Source organism: Limulus polyphemus, unplaced genomic scaffold (assembly GCF_000517525.1).
Source record: "Limulus polyphemus unplaced genomic scaffold, Limulus_polyphemus-2.1.2 Scaffold5910, whole genome shotgun sequence".
Taxonomy (NCBI): Eukaryota; Metazoa; Arthropoda; class Merostomata; order Xiphosura; family Limulidae; genus Limulus; species Limulus polyphemus.
Window position 1 is genome coordinate 25,605 of NW_013671520.1, and position 15,724 is coordinate 41,328.

The window sequence follows — 15,724 nt, forward strand, 5'->3', positions numbered from 1 at the left end:
CATAACTTACATGTCCAAGGCAATTTAACGCATTGCAGACATGTTACGAGTTTACTCATAACTTACATGTCCAAGGCAATTTAACGCATTGCAGACAGCTCACTAGTCTACTCATAACTTACATGCCCAAAGCATTTTTAGCACATTGCAAACAGGTCACGAGTTTACCTTGGCACCTTCATTACAAGATATATATATATATATATATATCCAAACATTGTAATATAAACTTAAACGACAAAACTTTTTGTAAGTGAAATCTCATTACTTTACATTAGTAGTCACCAGACACAATACACTGTCAGTCTGTGCGGATTAATGATTATACGGTGCTTTTAACGAGTTTACTCTTCACATGTACTTTACTTGTCAAATGTTTAACCTCACCTGAGCCAGCTACACCAACAGTGGCAGCTCCAGCTCCTATAAACTTAGCTGCTGAATCAATATCTCTCTGTATGGCACTACTATGGAGTAATCTGGATATCTGCAGGAGAGAATTTAAAACCACTACAGTTTTATTTGTTGTAAACATTAAATGTACTACAAAAATTGAGAGAGAAATATTAAATAAAAGACTAAATAGAACTCCAGCAGGGAAATTATACTTGATTAATTAAAGTTTTAAACAATCTCTGTTGCAGTAGTGATAAGAGCCACCTGGTGTTCATTTGTATATCCACACTGGGATTTAACAACAGGATAAACTTCTACAATCCTCAACAAAGTGACAAATTTCTCAACACACTGTAATAACCAGAGTTCCTGACACCAATCTCTGGCCCAGATATTAAACACCTATATGTAGGTTTACTCAAGAAAAATTAACCCTTTCGGCCCGTGTACCCTTTACTGCACGTGTCTTACATTCAAAATTTTATTAAGCTACTTTTTGTTTATGTTATACCAATTAGAATAGCATAAAATCTCAGCTAATAATCCATATTTTAATAGTATACAAGTTTTAAGTTCTTAATTCTACAAGGAAATATATGAAATAATCCTGAATTTCCACTAGTGCAACAAACGAGACAAATTTTGTCTTAGCATGTCATCATCCCTATTTTATCCATCACCCCTCGAAAATGTACAAAATTAAATGTAAAATGCTCTCTATAAAAATCGTTATTGCTGAAACAGACCATATTTTGTGGCCTTCAATTTTGTTTTGTTACAGAGCTATAAAAAAACAAAAAACAGACCCCCTCCTGCCACATACTCTCTTTCACAATTGGTTGATAGTTCTCTCTTACGTTTCATTATATATTACCTATAACCAATAGAAAGTCAAGGTTTTCATCTATCGAATGGCATATTGTATAACGTTGTATTCTGAACAGAATATTGTTAATTTCACTCACAGTACAAGATTCATTCCCATGGGAAGTTAACGACTAGCTTGGAAGAATTTGTAACGACTCTTGTCGCATTGTTAGAAAGCCAGGAAAATTTTGAGAGGTAAGTGAATTTGTCTACTATTTTCATGTTATTAGTCTATATTCTTTGGTGCATTATTTAATTAAATAAAAAATTGTTTACTGCTTTACTATAATAACTAAAAATAATCAGGCTTAACTGTCCTCACAATCGAGGGCAAGAAAAAAAGAAGATTATGTAAGTACTTTATTTCTTGTTTTTCATATTCATTCTTTATTTATTATTATAAAAGTAACTAAAATTAAAAGTATGGATCTTTTTAAGTTATTACTAGATTAGGTAAAATAAGTAATAATAATAATGGTGGGTAATGTAATTCGATAGCGTAACGTGAACTGCACGTTGCCCAAGTGATTTACAACTTTTATGGCAGGAATAGCAGTTAAACACGGTTAGAAGGGCAATAAAACATTAAAATTTAATTATAAATAGATGTATAATGTTACGAATTTAGAGCTAATTAGAATAAACGAATGTAGTTTCAGGTTACAATTTGAAGTCATTCTAAAAAGAAAAGAAGGTTAATTTAGGTTTATTTAAATTTTTTTTCTGGTGGTTACGAGGTTGGTCAAATTGACCCATACTGTTTTGAGATAGGGTAGAGAAAATAACAAAAACTATAAGAATTTAGTGAAAAAAAAACGTTTGAAATACAGTTAGGAGGATTTAGGGATTACACAAAGGAAATTTGAGATTTTTTAGATGATGAAAAGTATTTTTAATTTTGACATGAAAATCACTTTGCACTCAGACTAGTTAAAAAAAAATCGATATTTTCACAGACAAATTTAAGTAAAAATACTTCATTAAAAATCTGATTTTTTGTGTGCAAAAGGCTTCTAATGTTTACTATAAGTCTACAAAATTTTGTAAAGATATACTTACAATATTAAAAGTTATTAGTATGTAAACTATAACAAGGTTATGGTTACGAGGTCGGTCCCGGGGACCGAGCCCATGTCGAAAGAGTTAACTCATTCTCCTAAGTATGTGAACTGATAGAATATCTGCTTTCATTATATATGTATTCAATACTAATCCTTTTGTGATCACTAAATGAAATAAAGGATGGTAACTGCTCTTCACTAACCTGATTCACAACAGGAGATGATGAAACTAACATAGGCCCAGTCTCTTTCTGGTTGGTAAAATGTCTGTTTGGGGTCTGAAAACAAAATCGGTCATGTTATTTTCTTTTTACAAAACACAATCCCAACAACATTGAAGTAACAACTAAATGTGCAAAAGTTATATTTCTCTTATACTGTGGTCCACAGGATCCCTTCAGGTGATTGGTACAAAGGTTATATAATTACAGAAAGAAAGTAGTAGTATCATGTTCTGCAGAGATACAAATAAAAAAATAAATATAAGTAAATCGGGTGGTCTATGAACATAAACATACTGTCCTAGATGAATTCATATTTTTAAAGATTTATTGAGATTAATTATAACACAGAACCACCTTACACCTCTTTGTACAATTACCAGAAGTACAGTAATTATACATGTATAAAAAAACTATATTAAATTTGCTAATTTTCTTTATAAGAGCAATAAAAGTCATTGTTGGAAATAAGTGATTCGTTAATTATGAAGTGAGACAACTTACAAGTGAGAGATTTTTTAAAATATTAAGTTTTTATGGACTTTAGTTTTAAATCTTTTGCATCAGGAGAACTTTATCACAAAGTAAATCTAACTTGTGTACACATTGCATCTGGAAATACAGGGTGTGATCAGATTTATTATACATTTGGTACTAAATGGTTCGTATTAAAGAAACTTTTGCAAAGACAACAAACACCCATTTATTCATTCCTCCTTCCAGAGTAAGACATTAAAATTAAACTATGTTCTAAATGAAGTAACTGTTTAGTCACTGTTACCTTACCCTGTTTCCAGAATTAATTAGTACATAATTCCATTTGATAAAGGTTTTTTATCTAAAAAACAAAATAAAACATTACGAATGCCATTTTTAACCAATTAAACTCATTTATTAACATACGTTCAGAACAAACTTCAGTTTTTTTGTTTAAAATCAGTATCATTCTAGAGCTTACAACTCTTCTTATTGAAAGTGTGAATGTTATTCATGGAGCAGTAAAGAACTGCACAACTTGGCACCTGAAAGAATCTATATATACATTCTTGGCTAAGAATCAAATTTTACTCTAGGAAAATAAAAAATTGAGCCTTTATTCGTTATTGACTTGTATTTTGTCACCGTAATCTCTTTTTTTCATGTTTACATAGACCACTAAAGCATAAAACATTTTTCTTTCTTACTTCAACACCAACAGACCCGTTAGTTACCATGCAGGCTAAAGGTCTGGCCAGTGAGGACGAACCACTCAAGATCTGGAAATGAAAAGATTTTTATTTACATGTAATTCTATAATATTACACTATCCATCTGATCAATATTTCAGTAAAAGTTATAAAAAAATATAAAAAACAAACAAACCTGGATTGCAGAAATCACACTAGCCTGCACAAAGTTTGTCGCATATAAATCTAACCCTCAGTGAATAACATAATCCAAATAAGTTTATTTCAAGCACATAACTGCTGTCGCAAATTTTATATTTAATAATTAATTAGCTGACTTGCACCATGCTGATAAACATTTATTAAAAAAATATTTTCTATCATAAAATATGTAATAGGTTCAGCTTATCTCTCTCTTTGGTTAACTTGTGTTCAGGGTTACTGATGAGAAGTGGAATTCTCCAGAACTATTATAACACAATAACATACGTCGATCAAAAGGTAGATTGAACTGGACCTCCCTTGAACTTAGACTTTGAAATTAAACAATTTTTGGAACAGTAAGTTTACTTATTATGTATACTAATGCCTCTACAAATATTAAATTTTAATTGGTAGCTACATTTATACTTTTATTAAATCTAACTGCTACGAAATTCTAAAGATTAATGATTCTCTTTAAAAGAAAAAAAGATGACAAAAGTCGAAGTCTTTCTGAAAACAATCTGAAGTGCCATTCGACATGTTACTCTCAGAACTGTTTACATAAGTACCTTTAGACTTGTCTTTTTTTTTCTTTTAAAACATTAAGAAAGAAGAAAAATTATTCTAAAGATTTTGTTTATAAAGTTTCTCTTCATTGTAAACAAAACTGTTTTAATTAAGCTATCATGAAATAAGTTATACAATACCATAGATCTGATAACTGGGCAGGTGTATCTTGCACAGGCATACATGATACTGGACGAAGGTATTTCAAATTAGTTTTCAATCTACAAATAGAAGCTGTAAATGGAAATACTGATTAATTGTTTGTACTGTGTCACGGTACATTATACCAAATTTCATTTAAGCCAAAAACATACTTAACAGATGGATTTCAAAAAAAGAGCAAAAACATTAAATAAAAAGCTGTTTTTCTTTGTTAAACCTGTTTTAAGCATCAAACAAAATTTATTGTAATACTATATTTTCACTCACACCATAGCCCACTTTTACCATTACCTTATTATAAAAAATCATAAAATGTATTATAACCACAGTTCATGCAATCACCTTTATCAATTTCAATTACATACGATTTCCAATCGGAGACAACCTTTTTATGATGTTAAAACTCCCAAAAATATAAAACATTGTAAAAATTACAAAGTATGTATATTTATTATCAGTCTAAATATTCCAGCATGAGTAGAACTTGGTATAACCCTTTGTGCCTTTACTTTTTCTTACTGACATCAATGATATTGATAGTGAAGTAATTAATAAAGTTTACTTATAACAAACTGTACTGAAGATGATGGGATTAACAGGTAAGTTAAACAAATATTTAAAGAGAGCAATCAAAGAGATTGCATACCTTTGACCCACCACTTCTTTTCAAGAATGCATGCGTTTATATTGGATAACTCAAATTTCACATTTGAAAATCCTTCTCAGATACAGAATGATCGATAATCTGGTTCATTTATTTAATGTACCCCTGAAATTTGGTACAAATCCAATCACACTTTACAATTATTAGCCTAAAACCATGAAAATTCCCTTCCTCTCCATTATAAAAAAAATGCTTCAGTGATCCAGAATTAAGATCTGGCCTGTCCCAAGCTGACTTCCCATCTCGTGCGAAATTTTTGTGTACGTCGATCTACTAGTTCTCGAAATACACACGTGGAAACACATACACACACACACACAGACCCAATTTTTTCTAACAGGGTATATGGTTTACAAAATGAGTTGTTGTCAGCAATAATGGAGCCCTGCACTTCATAACTTTAAAGAGGAATTAAAAATTTTCTGAAAAATAAAGGGTGGGTTTTAATTTTCACCCTTCTCAAAAATAGCTTTGCAATGAAAGCCTTAAATGACCAAACAGTCCTTTGTAATCCATAAATTATATAACGTGAATAAAAAACAACCCATGGAATATTATAAAAACACAATAAATCTCTATAAAAAAACAAAAAACAAACTAGTTTTACACAATCAATACAACCTTTACATAATACCCTTTTAAACAGAGCCTACCACACAGATTTCAAGGTAGGAAGTTTTTATCACTGTAATAATGTAAAAGTATCACAAAAGTAAATCCTATACAGAACTCTCTTATCTAAAATATTCTGATGAAAAACTCAAGCAACAAATACATTAGTTTATACATAAAACTTAGTTAAGTAAATCTTAAAAAAATATTATCTGCTCATACTGAAGATCAATGAATCTTTTTTTAATTGAGGGCAAAGAATAAGCCCATTACATAAATATACCTGTCTCGTTAATACAACGATCACATTTCATTCACCTCACAGCCTATACCACGTGTGGGCTACTAATCAGACTGTAACATTCCCTCTTCAAGATTTCAGAAACAATTTTAAGTTTATAATTCAATAATTCCACCAACTTTGTGTTAGAATGTGAGATATGCTCTTTCACAGTATGTGTATTATAACATTAAATATTTTATATTTATTACAGAATCAAATAATGTTCGTCTCATTATTCCTCATAATATTCACTTATGTTATTCTATTATTTAAATTACAAAAGTTTCATACTCTGTTTCATTTAAACATTCATTGTGTAATTGATAGTGTGTATATAATTAGCTGATATCGTGTAAGAAGAGATGCCACATGTATATTCTCACCCATATCCAAAAAAAAAATTATTAAACAGTCACTTTCAAGCATGTTCTTACACTGTTTAAGTAAATCAACATCACTGCAAGTTGTAATTTTTAGAACATAGATTAATATACATTTTAAACAAATAATTGCAGATATGCTACATTTGGAGATTCACCATAAATCTAAAAACCATATCATATGATAATGCTAAATATGCTATCTCTTATTAAAATATTGTAAATTAAGCATGTTAAGAGTCTTAAATACAAAGGAAATGGATAAATTAAAGCTGTTTGACTAAACTAAGTATAAAGTAATATTATTATTAATCCAGTTTCAGACCTCAATTTGTAGATTTTTACAACAAAATTTAGAAACAGATGGCAAGGTTCATTCCTAAATTCAGTTGTGATATTTTTGAACAGATATAATCTAAAAAAATATTTCAAATAACATAATATGATAAGTAGAAAAAAAAAGCATAAACTATGTTTTAATCAACGAGTACTTTTTAAAATAATCTTTCTTTTTTTTCTTAAATAAATTACAACTAAAATCGAAACACAGATTACCAGTACAACCTCGGTCTATGCTTTTGCTGTAAACGACCTTACAAATCTCTTCTCTGAAGCCAAGGGCAGAAAGATTTGCACATGCGTAAAACGCTTGTCGTCCGATGATGACGCCCTCTTTGAAATAGGATATATATTCTTACTACAAATCATCAAATTTTAGAGGATTTGTTTGTTTATAGTTAAGCTCAAATCTACACAAAGGACTATCTATACTCTGCCCACCACGGGTACAGAAACACGGTTTTTAGTTATGTAAGCTACTGGGGAGAGGGGGGAGAAAACACCTTTCTTCATAAAACCATCGAAACACTTAAAGTATGTAATTAATATATATATTTAACAACGATAAGCTTTTAACGTTAGTCAGTTAGTTTGACGATATAATTATATTCACGTAGTACATGTTTACATTTCAAAATAAAGTTATTAGTCGTTGAACTAGAAAAAGAAAAGCAGCCAGCAGTACATGCCGCTATAAAAACTTTATTGAGCTTTTGTAACTGAATAAAGGGACTCAGTGTCACTTTTATAAAGCACCCAAAGCCGAAAGTTTGGAAGATGTTTAGCAGCATTACATCTCAAACCTTTCAATCCGTAGATCAACACATAAACAATTGAGCGGCACTCTACTTTTCCACAGATTAAACAATAATACTACTATACTCTATACCTCAAATGAAGTGAAAGCTCCAGTACCTATTTCTAAATTGGAAAAATATGCTGGTAATAGATTCACGAGGCGGAAAATTGAGTCTAAAGAACGTCACAGTAAAGCATAAAACAAATTTAGTCTTGGAACGCAAAATCAATAAATCTGTAAGGATACACGGCAAAAATGAATATTGTATTTCTACTGGTAATTTCCAAACTGGATTATTGTAGTTATCAACCAAGAACTTCTGATCAAATAAAGTTTATTAATTCCGAATGAACACCTTCCGAAAATAAAGAAAACTTCAGTTCTCTATATTTTAAATGTGACTTGAGAAATATGCTTTTTCTGTGTATTTTACTTATAGCAAAGCCACATCGGGCTATCTGCTGTGTCCACCGAGGGGAATCGAGCCCCTGATTTTAGCATTGTAGATCCGTAGACTTACCGCTGTCCCATCTATTCAGTATGTGTTAACGTGCCGTGTTATTTACACACATCTCCTGTGGCCCAGCGGTAAGTTTATGGGCATATAATGCTTAACACCGTGGGTCGATACCAGCCTTGAGTACAATGCAGGTGGCTCATTGTGTAGCTTTGCGCTTAAAAATATATAAATTAAAATGAAAAATATTTTTTCAACCTTGTACCATTTTAAAGTAAATGAAGTTTAAGAAAAAGTCTACGTTTAGTTAAAATAATATTGACTTTGATAATACTCATTACAAAAACGGTAATTACTGTAGGAAGCGACATAAAAAATATTCGATTTGATATGATTGAAAAATTGTAAAGAAGTTCAGCACCAGGCAAAGCACAGGCTCTCTTTCCTCTAGTTAGTCAGTTCGTAGTCAAGGTAGTGTAACGCCTTTCTTAATTCTGAACCGCCCCCCCCCCCCAGAGGTACAGCGGTATGTCTGCGGACTTACACCGCTAGAAACCGAATTTCGATACCCGTAGTAAGCAGAGCCCAGATAGTCCATTGTGTAGCTCTGTGCTTAACTAAAAACAATAATTCTGAACCAGCACCACACATTTTCATATAGCGAAGTTTTGTTTAGTGATAACAGATGGCGCCCCAAACATATAGAAGAAAATACTGTCTAAGATATTGCATTCACTGCCAAATAGCATTAAACTTCACCAGCTTTTTTAAAATTAATTTTGCCGACTCAATGGAATCAGAAATCCTCAAATTACTTAATGGATTTCGAAAATGTTTTACTCTTTTTGAATTGTTTTATAACTTTTTATAATTTCTTCATGCTAATAAATCACTATTTGTGTAATATAAAAAAAAGCGAAAAATATTTATATATATTTGTAAACTGTCTCAAGGTTTTGTTTAAACCAGTTTTGCTCAAAACGAATAAGCATTAAAGAGTCTTAGGCCTATTATATAGGCTGCAGTAGTTACGGTAATTCGATAAAGCTTTTTGATGCTAAGAATGAGAGTATTTCAAATTATATACGAGTGTGGTGAACGAGAGTTTAACTGAGTTCATATTAATCGATTTATAAGTTATTATTTATTCAGAATGAATAGTACACTTTAAGACAATTAACCTAGATCGTAATTTATATAAGATTATGGTAGCATGAAGATATCTGATATGGTTTCTAAAGGCCTAGTTGCAGAGCAATCAATGTAACGGAGTGTTTTACAGAAGGATCGATAATGAGCTAGATCCATTGTTTATATTTTTAAGGGCTTCGGTTTTATGCTTAGCAACGATGATAAGTGAAGTAAGAAATTTTTAACAATAGAAAAGCTTTAATTGAAGAGATCTTAATTAGCTTTCTTTGCAAGTGTGTATATGTGTGTGTGTATGTTTCTGAAACAATTAAAATAAATATTTGATGATCATTGAAAAACCAAACAATGGCACATAGTGGCAGAAGGAAAAGGGGAAATAAACTGAAAAGGCGCGTTATACTATTTGTTCGAACTTAGCTGAGTGCTTCAGGAAATGGGCAGAATGTATAAAACTTTAATGTTATCGGCCTGGGTTCTTGTGAATAAGCTACTACATGTACACGATACTTGCATAAATTGAAGTTCAAAGTTGAGCGAACGGTGAGCAGGTTTAACGAATATTTACTATTCGTTTAAAATTTAATGGGTTGTATCTAGAAGAGAGAGAAACAAATACATATAGTAGTTTCTAACTACAACACAAAAGTATGCTTTAAAAGGCATCACTGAAAGAAGAACCAGATAAAAATAAATAAGGAAATTAAATATTATGTGTTGATAAAGTGTAAATGTTTTATCGTGTTTGCACTAGCTTTGTTCAAAAAGTTGAAGAGAAATGCTAGCTAGATTCATCAAAACACCTTCGTTTGTGTTCACAACAAAAATAAATCGAAGAGTAACTCAAGAAAATCTAAAAGGATCAATCTCTGACTGTTTGTAAAGACTGAAAGCTGTTCTCACGTGTACAATCGTTACTCATAACAGAGCAAGCGCACGTTCTGCCTTATAAAAATTACATACATGTTATGATATACACACATATATATATTATTTATCTACAAATATTCTACTTACCACCCCCTTTTTTTATACATGCATTCTCTCTGATAAGTACACTTTTCTTGCAGTTAGAGGATAAGGAACGCTATAAGATAAGATACAAAGGAGAGGCCCTGTTTATTTCCGGATCTGTAGAATCTGTTTCTTTTATTAGTCGGTTTGTTTGTGTTTAAAAGCAAAGCTATATCTTGGGCTATTGGCACTGTGCCAACCACGAGTATCGAACCCCGATGTTTAGCATATAAGCCTTCAAGCTTACCGCTAAGCCATATGGGTGGGGTCTTATATTAGTCTAATTGATTATGTAATACGGTTTTTAAAACTATCTAAACTATAAAATAATTAACACTTTATATAGTTAGAGCAAATAACACAAAACAAAAATCAGACACTATTACATGCAAGACGAACACACTTTACAGGCCAGGTGGTTAAGGCGCTCGACTCGCAAGCTGTGTGTCGCGGGTTCGAATCCCACTCACACTAAACATGCTCGCCCTTTCAACCGTGGGGGCGTTATAATGTTATGGTCAATCCCACTATTCGTTGGTAAAAGATTAGCCCAAGAGTTGGCGGTGGGTGGTGATGACTAGCTGCCTTTCTTCTGGTCTTACACTGCTGAATTAGAGATGGCTAGCGCGAAATCCATAACAAACAAACACACTTTACAAGATAAATATATATACTAAATCATACTCGTCGGCATCAAACAAACATGTTTATAATCTTTATAAGCTAAACTAGACCATCATATGTAGCTTAGAATATATTACCACTTCGAAGAGATAGTTGTGGCTCAGTGGTTAGTATGCCCCGATTGCGAATTCGAGAATTCATAGCTCGAGACGTTTCCACCGAAACTGCTCCACGCTATGTGCCATGCAACTGTGTAGCTTTGTGAAAATTTTCTAAACTAACAAGCACTGCTTCAGTGAAAATAAAAGGTAAGATTCCTTTGCAAAATCGGTTTGTGTGTACGCTTTGTTTAGGCACAGCTGAATATTAATGTTTGTTATGCCTCACAACAGTCGTAGAAGGTCTAACTGGAAGCTGACTTTTGTATTGCATCTTAGTTTTTAAAAGTTACGGTTTAAACGCCGAAAGGTGGCAAAACATTAGAACAATTGTGGCCTAACAATTGTAATAAAAATCGCATCAATTGCAGATTTTTTTTTCACATTCTTCTATTTTATATGGAGTTGCACCTCTGATTTTGAATCCGCAATGGACAGGCAGAACGAATATTGAGGGAGGGGGCGGAATCTACAGTTAACGCGATTATTATCACAAATGTTAGGCCTATTAATAGCTCTTGGGGTTGCAGTTAACGCGACTGTTATCACAAATGTTAGGTCTATTAATAACTCTTGGGGTTGCAGTTAACGCGATTATTATCACAAATGTTAGGTCTATTAATAGCTCTTGGAGTACTTCATACTTGCGCACCAACAATTAAAACAATCTTCACTATTAAATAGGAGATGTAATCATTATTCAATACATCAGGTTTTAATTAATTAAAAAAATAATACTATTTACAAAGAAACTACTTATTTATAAAAATAATTTTTGACAAAAGAACGGGTTACATTTATTGTTAATTGAGCAGTTGTCGTTGTTTTTAGCGCAAAGCTATTTAATGGGTCACATGTGCTCTCTGTCCATCGCCATGAATCGAGCTCGAGATTTTAGCGTTGTAAATCTGTAAATTAACTTCTAACCCACCAGGGACACTTTCATGAGACTCGGGTGTATGGGTTTTGTATAAAATTAAGTTTTACTTTGATATTATTGAACAAATCTAAGTTCAAATTGGTTCTATACATAATACAAATTCCGAAACGAGTTGTAAATTAGAATAACAAGAAGATTATTATTTAATACTCTGTGGAGGTTTACTTACGAACCACAACACTCAATGTAAACCTTCGCAGTGCCTTAGTAGAATAACCAGGACTTACAGAAGGAAAAACGTACTGGTAAACCAATTATTAAGATGTGAGAACGGCCAGAAATATAAGCGGTTTGACATTACACTGAGGCATACTGAAATTGCTAACTCAAACAAACAAGACAATTTTATTTGCCTTTTAGAAAATACTAAATGAATTTAAAAATGGCCAACGCATAGGCTCTCGTCCCTCCTCTTGTGGAGTTACTGCGTCGCACGTTTGTCAGCGTGCAGTCCAGGTGTTGTGTCACTTTCCATAGTTTCGAACCATCACCACGGGGAAACAACCAGCCGGCAGTAACCACTTTTACTTCTGACGTTATTATTATTCATTTCTGTGTTTCTTTTTACTTTGCTTTTTTAGTACCAGGTCCCCAATGCCAATAAAATGACTATATTACTGTTAACTTCTATTGCTATTATACGCTCGAGGATTTTTGCGCTGACCTTGGCTTTACTCTCTCCAATAACCTCCTCTAGGTTCTTCTAGTAACAATGCCCAATTCAATTGAACACTGTCCTTTCTTGCCACAGTCAGCAGTTTCTGAGATATTACACAATCACACACACGAAATTACGACAGCTCTATCAGTTATCACGTTATCAGTGGGTCAGTAACAGCCAAAGGCCAGGTTAAGTGATTACCAGCACAGATAGACCAGCGTGAAGATTAAAACTGCCTAGGTTTGCATCTACTTTAGAAATGACAGGCCCTTGCATCAAATTAAAGACGAGTATGGTAGTTCAAACTGAAGCCTGAGGCAAAGTGGTAGAAAATAAAGTTTAGTTCAAATCTATAACACCAGAAGGTAGTTTCTGGTATAAGAACACCACATCAGCGGATCAGTAGTTAGATGAAGTTCTGAAGCGAATAATTTTGTAAGTTTTTTAAAATTTCAAATAAATTACAAGTTTGTTTTTCAAGTTATACAACTTAAGTCGATATCGAAGTCAATAGTACAGTATGCACGGTGGGTGTGACCTAGTATTGTCAGTGTATTCAAACTGTGTACCTGAAAGTTCATGGTTCGCAGCCTCTTGCCGCAAAAATGTACAATACACTTTGTGACCGTAGGTGCGGTGGTCAAAAGGATGAGTTATAAGATTCATGGTTAAATTCCAGTATTCGGTCAGGCAAGAATAGTCCAAGAGTTATGTTCATTTATCTCTTGTCTGTTAATTTAAAATTAGATACATTTATGCGCAGACAGTTCTTGTGTAGCTTTCCACGAACATTCTGAAACAAAAAAGAAAAATTGACATTTTTGAGATATCGTACCAATACTTGGTCATGTCGTAAAACAAACAGAAAGGAAGAAACGTGAGAGTGGCAAATAATTTATTAAACTAATCGAGTATAGTTTCAAGTTCGTAGTTAACTTAACTAAATGAAGTTTTAAAGACTTTAACAACTACTTTTAAATGCACAGAAACTATTCCAAGAGAATATAGAGATTCAATTTAAATGGAATTTCAGTTTAAACTAATTTCACTAGATGGCGGTATAGTGCTAACAATATGTGGACAGAGGATTAAAATATTTTATACTTCTCTTACCTCACGTTGTTTCTAATAAACCAACCTTCAATTCTTTATGAAGGTAATATATCCTATAAGATCAAAATGTTTTGTTTCCTGAATTTCATGCAAAGCTACTCAAGGGCTATTTGTCGTTAGCCCTCCCTAATTTAGCAGTGATAATAAGCACACAAAATAGTAGTCCATTGTTCAGAACATTCCCACAAAGCTGTTTGTTTGTTTGGTGGATATTCCTGCAACGCTTGTTTGTTTTATAATTAAGCACAAAACTACACAATGGGCTATCCGTGCTCTGCCCACCACGGGTATCGAACCAGGATTCTAGCGTTGTAAGTCCGCAGACATGCCGCTGTGCCACTAGGGGGCGCTGCAAAGCTACTCGACAACCATTTGTACTAGCCGTCTCTGATTTATCTGAAATCATAGAGAGAAGGCAACTAGTGAACAGCACTCATCGCCAACTCTTGGGCTACTCTTGTTTCGCCAAATAATGGGATTTGACCATGTATCCCATATAACACACCCATGCCCCAAACGTAGGTGACGGAATGCGAACCCGCAGTTCCATAGTCCGGCATGTAACCACTGGGCCGCACTGAGGTTTTATCCAATATCATAATTTAATTTATCATTTTATGCTAAATATTACCGTCATTTCGAACATATTCGGAAAAAAATAAAATAAGAAAAAATCAGTTTGGATTTCCTAATTAAAATGACTACAGGTTACCCAATGGTAATTCTCTGGGCTTCTAACGCTCAAAATGGAAGTTCGATACCAGTAGTGGTCACAGCACGGATAGCTCATTGGTAGCTTTGCGCTTAACAACAAACAAACAAATCTAATTAAGAAGTTTAACTGATAAGAAAGTACGTTCCATTTAAATAATCTCTTTATCCTGTTCGTCCACCATTTTTTTATCCATTATAATAATATAATGACACTTTGTTACAACGGTTTAACCTAACCAGAAGGAGAGTGGAGGGCAAATTTTATAATTGATTGAATGGGAAAATTACCTACGTGTGTGTGTGTCAAGATATATACAGCGTATAACATGGTGGTCTACGTTATAGCAGAAAACAGGTATGATCGTTGTAATGACTCGCTTTCTCTGTGACAGACTGAGCTAAACCGGTTTGATTGTTGCGAATAAGAAAGTACCAAAAGAGTTATGATGTAAAGGTCAATCCCACTTTTAGTTTGGTAAAAGATTAACTTTAAGAGTTGGCGGTGGGTGATGTTGAATAGCAGCCTTTCCTCTACTCTGTCGTTTCTAGTGCAGATGGGCCTGCAGTTACTTTGCGCGGAATTCAATAAACAAAAAAACTGACATGCTGAGTTTTCCTCTCACATCGAAACGTTGAAATGAAAACCATACATAAAAACAGGAGACGTCTATCAAAAAGTGCTTAAACTTGCCTTAAAAGAAGTACTTATTTAAATAAGTCTTTTGAACACGTTCATCAAGAGCCAAGGGAATGTCTATAAAACTACAATTTGTTGAATATTAGGAGTTAGTTCAATTCGGAAACTTCCAAAGAGAGTGGTTTTGGACGTATCTTTTTGAGACAACTTCGAGACAAGTTTTCGTTTGTTAATTGATAAATATTTCAGTGAAATACAGCATTCTCATGTCTCCATACTAGCTAGTACTAAGGTCTACTTACTGGAAGTGAATTCAGTATATATCAATAAAGTCACATTCTCAACATTATTATTTAAGCAATTGCCAACCTTATATGCTTCTGCTATCACCTTGTTATGTTTGCTTTCAAATGAGATACGAACGATTACACCTGCGAATTGGTAGGGAAGGTCGAAGCATCACGATAGTCAGCAGTAGGATGAGCAGACAGGAACACATTGAAAGAAGCTACATCCATAATATTGTACTCGGCTTG

At 33.1% G+C, this 15,724-nt stretch overlaps 1 protein-coding gene across 2 annotated transcripts in view; it reads right to left on the bottom strand.

The window, feature by feature from the left end:
• Positions 1 to 7,238, bottom strand: part of LOC106473126 (ATP synthase lipid-binding protein, mitochondrial-like) — a 10,605-nt gene extending 3,367 nt beyond the window's left edge. The window contains exons 1-5 of one of the 2 annotated variants that reach the window (XM_013933806.2): positions 7,139 to 7,238; positions 4,623 to 4,716; positions 3,730 to 3,801; positions 2,528 to 2,602; positions 388 to 487 (exon numbers count right to left, since the gene is read on the bottom strand). In XM_013933806.2, coding sequence (XP_013789260.1) covers positions 388 to 487; positions 2,528 to 2,602; positions 3,730 to 3,801; positions 4,623 to 4,667 — 292 coding nt within the window. In that variant the 5' untranslated portion in view covers positions 4,668 to 4,716; positions 7,139 to 7,238. The remainder of the gene's footprint in view (positions 1 to 387; positions 488 to 2,527; positions 2,603 to 3,729; positions 3,802 to 4,622; positions 4,717 to 7,138) is intronic. The other variant, XM_013933807.2, reaches the window with a different exon arrangement.
• Between the last annotated feature and the right edge of the window lie 8,486 nt (positions 7,239 to 15,724).